The sequence below is a fragment of the Apaloderma vittatum genome, unplaced genomic scaffold, assembly GCF_000703405.1.
Source record: "Apaloderma vittatum isolate BGI_N311 unplaced genomic scaffold, ASM70340v1 scaffold8516, whole genome shotgun sequence".
NCBI classification, from domain to species: domain Eukaryota; kingdom Metazoa; phylum Chordata; class Aves; order Trogoniformes; family Trogonidae; genus Apaloderma; species Apaloderma vittatum.
Genome location: NW_009721221.1, coordinates 1 through 10,613, shown reverse-complemented (window position 1 = coordinate 10,613; position 10,613 = coordinate 1). Strand labels below are relative to the sequence as shown.

The 10,613-nt window shown below is 37.7% G+C and overlaps 1 protein-coding gene across 1 annotated transcript in view; it reads right to left on the bottom strand.

Annotated features, from left to right (window-relative positions):
• WAPAL (wings apart-like homolog (Drosophila)) overlaps window positions 1–7,762 on the bottom strand; it is a 67,095-nt gene extending 59,333 nt beyond the window's left edge. The window contains exon 1 of the mRNA XM_009871296.1: window positions 7,261–7,762. Coding sequence (XP_009869598.1) covers window positions 7,261–7,762 — 502 coding nt within the window. The remainder of the gene's footprint in view (window positions 1–7,260) is intronic.
• Between the last annotated feature and the right edge of the window lie 2,851 nt (window positions 7,763–10,613).

Here is a 10,613-nt window from a genome sequence, read left to right as displayed (position 1 = left end):
AGCAGGAATAACTGTCATTCCTCCTTCACTCTTCTTTCAAGCTTGCTTAAAAAACTCTTCTACAACATTTTGAAAACTGCATTTCAAGTCCATTTTTCTTCCGGTGCATATATACAAACAAGATAAGTGTTGATTTTTTTTTTTTAACATTGCCTATCTGTATCTATCCATGTTCATTTCAATATAAATTATAATGTGACTCTACCTACAGACACTGATATTACACAAAACCACAACATACCACGCAGCACATTATCAATGCCCACACTCGCATGCAAAGTCCGCTACTCTCTCAAATGAAGGCAAAATTGCAGTTAGTGAAGACTTGCCTACAGAAAGAAAACTATTTTTTGTCTTCCCACAAAGAATTAAGCTTTCAGGAACTCTGCAGCACCACAAGCAAGACTAATTGGTTGGAAATCTAAAAATAAAACAGAATCATGGAATGAAAACGGTCCTGAAGAGACAAGAAATCGAGCAACATCAAATCCAGCAGTCAGAAGAGCGGCTACGCTCTGTAATACAAGAGTTGTCAGAGCCTGAACCAGCTATATCATGCGTTCACCTCTGACAGCAAGTCCAGGCAAATAGAAACCCTCTTCCTCAGTGGTGGCTCAGAACGGCATCCTTTGCTCAGAGCAGAAGAAAGCTCATTCAGAGAAAACAAGACAAAGTGTCATATGCAACACAAGGGGCTGACACATGCCAATAAAGCTTGTTTTCACCGACTTTGGTATGGCAAGCCCTTATGAAAAAAAAGTATTAAAGCTTATTAAAACATAGCAGCACTAGTAACTGTCAAAAGAATTGTATCCCCAGGCTAAGTCAGTCTGAATTCAGACACTAAATATTCTAAAACCCTTTACTGAATATAGTATTAGTTTCTTAAAAGCAAACACCATCTAAGTTTTGAACTTGAAAAACATTTTCTGTATAGTAAGTAAGATCTTGTCAGTTTGAAGCTGAAACAGCTTCCTTACCACTCGTTTTCTGCTTTCCTCCACGCTTTGGCCCACTTGAGAGGTATGCCTGTTAACAGGGTTTTTTTCTTAGAATCTTGGAATCATTTAGGCTGGAAAAGACCTTTAAGATCACCGAGTCCAACCACTAACCTAGGACTGCCAGCTCCACCACTAAACTATGTCCCTAAGCACAACATCCACACACCTTTGAAATAACTCCTGGGCTGATAGCTCAACCACTTCCCTGGGCAGCCTGTTCCGGTGCCTGATAACCCTTTCCGTGAAGAAAACTTTCCCAACACCCAACCTAAACCGTTCCTGGCACAACTTCCATTGGCACAACTTCCAAGGGCCATTCCCTCTCGTCCTCTCACTTCTTACTTGGGAAAAGCACTGACCAACTGCTTTGAATGCAAAGTTATTTCAACGTTTTAAACGTCAAAGAAGTTAAAAGGCAGTCAAAAGTTTGACCTTCTAAAAACTAACTGTTCATTGTACAAGTCCATAAGGAGAGAAGGATTTTAAAAGCATGGATTCCAAAGAAAGTATTGAGAATCTCGTTGTTTAGGAAAGGAGACTTGTACACTGAGGGAAAAAAGTTTTGTGTTCTCCATAAATGGACATACATAGTATGCATTTCCCTGTCACTGGGAAAAATAAGTTGCACAAATCAGGAGATCCCTTCCTACATACCAGGGTCTTTTTCCTGTATTGCTATTTTATTAAACTAGTATAAATACTGAAATTTAAACAGTATTTCAGTAATTTCAGACTTCTTAGAAACATCCAAGGGGAGAAAAACAAATAAAAAATAAGTAGTTCTTCAAAGAAATATCAGAGTAATATCAAAGCAAAAAAATAACAATTTGAGAACAATTATCACACCAGTTTGAACTCAGGCTATCAACACAAGGAAAATATTATATGTGTAAGGGGAGAAACAATATCTTAAAAATGGCAAAACATAACAACTGCAGAAGACAGGACTTGTGGATAAACCCCAGCTATCCGCCACCTAAACAAACCTCATAACACTGAAATCCTACGGGCATATGTATTTTCTGGCAGACCTTTCCCCTTCTCTGGTATCAGTTTCTTAATGCTTTGAGCCAGCCAGAGCACAGCTGCAGCTCTTTTTCATCATGGCTGCTGCCAGCCACCTCTTCAGACACCCAAATGTTCAGACTTCATTTAGTTTCCCCCAACTTTTTGCTCCATTTTTGGACAGAAAAGGAATAAACTGAAATTGTTCCTCAAGAGGTAAATAAATTGCAGTCCAACTCCAAGATAAGATTATTCAGACCTACCTATTATCTTCAACATTGATGTCACCATTACACAAAATAGAAGCTCTAAAACAATTTGGAAGGAATACCCTGGCAAATTTTGTTGTCAGATCTAATTATGTAACAAAGTTGAGAACTTGAAACTGAACTCTGAGGACAGGGCTCCCACATCCCCATAATCAGGATGCAGAGGCTTTGCAGACCCACTCACTAAGGTGCTATCAGGATAGTCTGTTGGGAACAGATCTGATGACCTGAACTATCTTCATTTCAGAACAACCATTTTCTGCAAATTCCTGTTTTCACTCAGTACTTCCCAAGCAAGCCAGCGCGATTCTGCACACTCGGTCCCGAAGCAGTTCAGCACAGCTGCACCCCTTCACCCTGCATTGCCTAAGCACAAGTTATTAAGGATTGCATTTCCCACCAATATGGGCAGGAGCCTCAAGGGAAACACAGGGGTATTAAGAACTACCTAGAAACACAAAAGAACTGAAGGGCAGACAACGGGCAAATGTTTCCTTATAGCTCCAAGAGCAAAACTACTTCCAGAACAAAAGACCTGTTTGAACACCAGTACGTGGTAACAAATGACATGATGAAAAATAGCTGTTTTCATAATTACTCTAAATGTTAGGGGCAAAAAATGCAAGTATCACAAATACTTTACATGCAATAATTTGTCCTTTCTAATCTCGAAAAACCTCAAAGGGCACTGCCAAGACAATAACCATGAAACACGTACTTAGCATCACACCACAACAGAAAGAGATACTATTCCTACACTGCTCTGTATTCTGAAACGACCTTCTAATCCATTCTATTTTCTATTTCTCCACAGCAAGCAAACTATATTTTCAAGAAATAAACTCACAGGCCTTAAAACAAATGAGACTCAATTCATGCCCTATTAAAATACTTCTTGGTTAAAAGTAGCATTAAATACCTAATATTTTAACTTAAAATGAATGTAAATAAGTAATATTATTTCTCAGTCCACAAAAGGAACATGAGGTGTGCAAAGACAAGAGACATCATCCAACCACTTGAGACATCTCTTGACCCGAATGCCTTCCACAGTGAACAGCATCAACATCTTGGCCTAAACCCTCCAAAGGCTCGAGAGCGCTCAGCACTGCGGCACACAGCGGAAGGCAGCCGGTGAGCACAACATCCAGAATCAAAATGCAAACTCACAAATAAGAATGCCAGAATAGCCAGAGAAGGGAAAATAGTTATCCAGTTTGAAATGTATTCATACGCTAACAGAATTATGAAATGCCTTGACATCTTTTAAAATTCATTGAGTTTTGACTTCAATTTTCATCTGAAAAATTGTATTACATTCATTTCAACATATAAGCTAACATAAATACTCTAAGAACAAAGGTATTTGTGATTTTTTTTTTTAAAACTAGAACTTCACAATTTGCTCTGCAAGGCCATAAGCGATTCTACACTAAAGCTTGTGTGCAGGTGAATTTAGTGTGAAATACTATTTGGATCTATGCCTTACAGAATAAGCTTAACAGTTAAAAAAACCCAAATAAGCAAGAACCCACAGACGTATTTCACCTTATCCCACTGTAAAAAATACTCTCATAAAAATACTCACCTTCTAACTGCTAAGCTGTTGTATTTTTGCTTGATCCGAATTACCAATATAATATTTTCCCAATGACATCACTTACTTTCAAGCTACCGAGTCCTCCCACCTTAACAGAAGTGACCTAACAGTAATTACTAATACTGAATAGTCTTCTGCTATTTCTAATTTACCTGAACTCTTACAATCTGTAAATTACCTGTTACATACAGGATTACTCAGGAACATTCTTTTTAAGAGTATTAAGACTTGATCAAGCAACATTAGGGTAAGATTATGAGAAGCTTTCCACATCAAGAGCTTCTCAAAGCCTTTAAAATGAGATTGTTACAAGGATGTGCTGCAAGCTTTTAAAATAAGTGAATAAATAGAGACCTGTAAGTCATATAATTTTAAGTAAAATATATAGATCCTCAACTGTTGCACAACTATTAAAATAGCCCAAGAAATGGACTGCTTTTTAATATCAAACATTAGTTAATGTTAACCGACATTGCATCACCTTCATCCTAATGTCCAAAGAAATGGACACTGAGGCAGGATAATACATGTGGAGCAGAATTAGGAGGCTAAACCGTAGCTCTCAGCTTGTCCACAGCCACGGCTTTCACCTTAGTCTAATTATTAACCTTACTTCACCAGGGTTAAGAATTAAGACACAATGATGGCATATGATATCAAGAAGCCTGGAGACCTTCAATCACACACTGTCTAGACAATATCAGGGCGAATACTTGAAAATTGCTCTTAAAACAATTTAACACGCTCTTTCCCAAATATCAGTATCGATACAGCCTAGTTTCCTCTACCTAGAGATATACCATGTTATGTGGGTCAAGGCTGAGCTCGTATTGCAGCGTCTCTCACACTGGGAATAGCCCCACTGTTCTATCTGCTTGTCTTTTTTTGTTTGTGGGGTTTTTTTTCCTTTTTTGTCTCCTCCCCTTTCTTTCCTCTTCAGGAACACTAGAGCTTGCTATCTCAATGACAGAGCCCTTTGAACAAATCTGGTTGAACCTGATGGAATTCAAGAGTCACTGAGAAGAGGAAAATGATTAAGAGGGTGAGGACACATAAGCAGTTAAGCACACACACTGTACCTTAGGAGACAGCACAACAAAAAGCAGCTATTGTTCCTCAGCTTTTCTCCCCAAAATTCTCTCTTCCCCCTCATCTCCACCCTGAAATCAGTAAAATTAACGTTCTCCAGTTCTGAAACATGGCCTCATATCATCAAATTTTACTTATTAGTCAATAACAAGTAAGACTTTGAAGGACCTATATTTGCACTGGCTAACTCTACCACTATCTCCCATTGCTCAATGCTCTGAGTGACGTATTCGGAGACATATTTATTTTGGATCAGTCGACACACAAACATAATAGCTGCTCAAATCATCAAAGTTGCCTTTACATCAACTGTCCAAAATAAACACTATCACCAAAACTACAGCTTTGGTTTCCTTATCCTTATTTAAAGGCTCTTAAGGATGTTTTGCAAAGGTTCATTCTCAGTTGAATTTAATTTCTGAAAACAGTTACCAAATGGGTTTTTATCTTCGACTTGCTGTAAAAAGAATGTAATAAATTCTGAAAGAACAGTATCATCAGATCAAGATCCACCTTGTCCTTCACTACTTCTGGATGAATTGCAGTCAGTAACAAGTACTTCAGAAAAGCGTAAAAGAGTAGAATTCCTTCAGTAAACTGTAGTTTGAGTAACCTCTTACTCTGCACCCAGACCACCACCACACTTAAGAGCCAGTGAAGGACTTAACAACCAAGATTCATCAGCTTCCTTCCTTTTAGAGCTGCATATATTTATGGTATATGTAGTATTGTCTAGCAAGTAGTTCTAGAATTTAAATAAGCATCAAATTAAGAAGTTTTTCTGTGCTAAACACCACAGCTTATTATCTTCACGATACTGGAACCAGAAAGCACCAATGAAATGGCAGAAATCTGTTCCTCTTGGCCTTTCACACACTATGGATTTTCAGAGCTCTATCACGTTTTCTCCCCACAGCTCTCACATTTTCTTTTCCAACCTGAAAAATATTATTCTAGTAAACCTTTCCTACATGGAAATCATTTCACTGCAAAACCTGCTCTGCTACAATCTCTCATTACCAACCAAGGAAACTCATTACTACTTCTTCTCCTTGTAAATACTGGGGGATGAATCTATTCAGTCTCTTATGAAAACTATATTCAAACTTGGCAAAACATAAATTGAGTCTTCAAACTGAAGGTGGATCATGCTTACAGACAAAGTAACTGCAGAAAATCACATGAAAACAAGGTATCTTGCAGTAGCAAAAATCAAGAGTAAGATCCAGACATCTGGACGTCCCATCAACACGTCCGTTAAACTACAGTTCAAATCAGCATTTTTTTCTTTTATTATATCACTAGGAAAATCATCTTGCAAATAACTGAGCTAGGCATATCTTCCACTCTCCACTACCTTCTTGTCCACTGTAGTACAACTGAACAAGTCCACTCAAATTTCTGATCCTAGGGTTAAGTTAACTGTGTCTGAGAATTCAAAGTTCCGTAAATTCTTCTCATTAAATCTGATTATAATAACCCAGAGCAAGTCAGTAGGTGTCATCTTCATCAAGGTTCATCTAATGTGATCTTCTACCCAATTTTAGAAGCTGCAGTTTAATGAGTCTATTATATGACAACTGTTAATGAGATATAACATCTGATCTCATTTAAGAATGACTTGAAAAAATTACAGCGACGTTCAGCTCCACGGGATTTGTGAATTCACTCTCAAAAGTATTAAGATATCTTACAAACACTTCAGAACCTGCAAAGAGCCCCTAAAAGAAGTCCGACAGAATTATCTTTCACAGGTCTGAAGCTTTTCACATACACACCAATAAAGATGTGTTAATTTTTCTAAAAAGTGTGTACCTCTGTGCAACCGAAGTTCAGAAGACTACTGTTTCCATCCAAATAAGGCAGGCTGTAAGCTGTATCCGCACCTGCACGGTAGTAACCACATACCTGCACTAAATTAAAGCCAGCAACTTAATAAAGCATTCTATTATTACCAACTCAAGAATAAAGCATTCTGTTGCTATCAATTCATCCCTCTTCAAAATACATGTTAAAAAAATGCAAATGCACCAAGCTCAGAATCTAAATCACTCTATCTCCATTTACAGACATGAGGATTAGTTTGCCAAGGATCTCATATCAACGTCCAAAATGCAGAGTGCTTCCTGGTGTTTTTAGCTAAACAGTGCATTCTTTACAACTTCCTACAACTAAATATCCATTGTCTCGTGGTTTTACTAGTACATTTAACCAGCTCCTGAAAACGTGAACTCTAGTTGCAGATTAGTAAAAATCAGAGGATAACAGAACTGTCTGGACAGCTGAGCAAACATACCTGCAGTTACAGCTTTAGCACTGCTGCCTTTGTATTCTCCATCTTCCACATTTTTGCTTGTGCTCTTTTCTTTTACGAGAGGAACAGTATTGTCCAAAGTTACGCACTTGCTGGATGCAACATTTTCTGCACTGTCTGGCTGACTAGTTTTGCTGTTAGCTTCAAGTAGAGGAGTGAAGTCCTCAGACTGAGCAACTTCACCAGGTTCCAGCTGAGAGGAGCTTTTAGCCTGTGACACATTCTTTGAAGACACAGGAAGAGATTCCTCATCACTGTCAAATCCAAAGGGATCCTCTGTTACCTCATCTTCAACTTTGGGTTTTTTAGGAACTTCGGAAAGATCTGCTTTGACACTGGGCCTCTTCTGTCCTAATTTGGCCATGAAGGTGGTTTCTCCCCATTTTGTACTGAGGGTGGTCCGTTTGTTGGAAAAAACTTCGTCAAACTTGGAACTGCCGTTTCCCCCTTTCCGGCTGTAGGTCTTTCCAAATCGGGATGTCATTTTGGCTCCTGTTTCATATTCTCTGTCGAAAAAAAAGAAGAAACACAAATTCGCTATTTTTTTTTTAGTACACATGATTGTACCTCCACTCTTTATTGGGCATTCAAGCACCAGACATGTAAATTTCACACAAGCAACAAATACATCATCTGCTTCTTTCTATAGAGACTCATTTCCATGTGAATGCCATTATGTCAAAAGTTTCTGCAATAAGTAATGTATCTACCAACTTAACTCAAAATTTAGTTACTTGCACATTTATAAAACAATGGCACAAGGATCCTTAAGAAAAATCTGCTACGAATACATTATTTTTGGTATCGCTCTGCTCTAATTTTATATTTTCAAGTGTAGGTGGCACTGCTTTCATGAAACACCATCAGAAAACTAAACAATATTTTCACCACAAATTAACATGCAGCTCTCTGCTAGAGTCCAATAACGCAATATGGCTTTAAAAAGACTCTTTGTAGTTAAACAAAAAAGAAGTCAAAATATTTCAAGTTGCTATAGATATTTTAAATACTAATTAATTGCAAGTAACAATGACAACTTCACTCCATATTCTTGTGTGCTCAGACTTACTTAGCAAGCGTATTATTTGGTAATACAATGTGGTTTACGCCATCTGCACAGTCACGGTCAAGACTAGTAACACAGCAATCCCCCCCTGAGTAAATCCCAGTGATCGAGGGGGGTAGGAACAAAGAGACATTCCTCAATTGTGGAGGACACCTCAGGCAGACCAGCATAAACCATGACTATTTACCAGCTGTGACAGCTATAGCCCAAAATACAGTTTGCTTTCTCAGAATACTAAAGTTTAAGTATGAACAGATTAAACAGGAACACATTTAAACAGTTACTGCATGTGTTCTATTACTGTTTTTGTTTCACTCAAGAAGGAAGATGAACCAATTCATTTCTTTTTCTCAAAAACAAATAATTCAACTGCTGGACAAATGACAACATAAAAACAAAATTATCATATCTGTTTTGTAAACCAGCATCTCTCTCTCTTTTTTTTCGTTTTTGTGTCTCCAAACATGAATAGGAAATTGGAATTCCTTATAGTCATTCTGAATCTAATCAAGTCCATCTTTCTCTCCAAAATTACTCTCTGTACTGTTAAAAAAGGGGTGCATTTATTTAAGCTTCAGAAGCAAAGAAATCCAACTTTTAAAATGCCAACTGCTTTCATGTAAAGTGTGAAAAATAGTACTTAAAATCATCATTAACAAATGCTACATTATCTCTTTGTTCAAGATACCCGTTTTAATTATTATTCCCAAATATGTTGTATACTGTCTGTCTTCCATATTTCGGTTTTCATCTCGACACTCACAGTTTCTCAGCCTGAACTGCTACACTAGCTTCTGCCAAAATCACCAGACTGGTTTCCAGAAATGTCATTCTATCATTTTGTTCTAGCAAGACTGACTCAGTAATAATAGTCTCCCCCTTTATCAGACCAGGCCAATCTTCACTTATCATATAAACTGAGCAATTCATCGAGTCATCTACATTTGAGCAAATTTTAAGTGAATTAAAAGTATCAAATTCAAACCTCACAAGTTTACCAGGCAGATAGTGCTGCAATGCAGAAGAGATAGGGAACAATCACTTTAGGAAACACTCCTCTCCCCATCAGGAGGGTAAAGGCACATGCTTACCTATGGACCAGCACTCTACTGTGAAGCTCCATTCTGCAGGTTGCTCCTAGTAGCTGCTATTCTTTAACTCCATCTCAACCCTCTTTTTTCCCCCATGATGTAACCAGCCTACTCTGTGCCGCTCCAAACACACTATTGCCAAATTAGTTTTTTTCTCCCATGTAAGTAGCTCCAATTTCCTATTTGCCCTCCAAGAGTAAAGATAAAACTTCCCCACATACTTTAGAAAACAAACAGTAAACCAGATCAAACTTATTAGTTATATTTTGCTGATGCTTGAAAATACTTATAATGGTAAGTAAAATATTTTATATCAGAAAAGACTGTTTTCAGAGATATAGACGCGAAAGTAAAATATTTATTAACAGTTCAGTTTCCAGAAAATCCCACAGAATAAAAATAAAATCACTCACCACAAACACATTTTCCACCCCTAAAGCCTGACTCAAATAAGTATTTCCAACATTACCCTTCCAGTGTCCACAAAAATAATGGCAGATTTTACATTATGACTTGTGGCTTGCAGCTTTAAAGAGAAGAGCCCTGTTGTCAGAAAGTAGAGCTCCTCAATCTGCAACTTCCTGTTTATGTATAGTTTAAAAATTAGGAACAACTCACAAGGAGGTTTGAATCAAAACGTGAAAGCTCAAATATTCAATATGACGTAAACAAGTTAAAAGATGAGTGTGGGGAAAATATCAATACGCTATTCTGTAAACTCTTATCTTAGACAGAGATTAAAAATAAGCAAATATACAGGTACCTCCTTACATGACAGCATCAACAGAATAGGATTTTTACTCCTTACAATTTTTGCTTGCTTTTCACTCAATGTGAAATAAAAAATTTAGCGAATTTCACCGTTTCCACTCCCTGCCTCCCACTCCTGCAATACTGGAGCCGTGCAAGAAATGTAAATACAAGCGAAAAAAAAACAAAAACAAAAATCCCAAATCGTAATTCTCCCTCATTTCCCAAAGCTAACTCGATGGACCAACTAGACATAAAAAAAAAAAACAAACCGGTAATTCCCCAGCAAGCCCATTAGCCATCCCTACTCCCTGCTCCTCTCTACACCGTCCCTCTTACGTAACCAAAGGAAAGAAAAATAGGTTAAATGCACGGAGGCAGAAGAAGCTGATGAAATCCCACGGTGACAGTTTCTTTTTTTCTTCCCT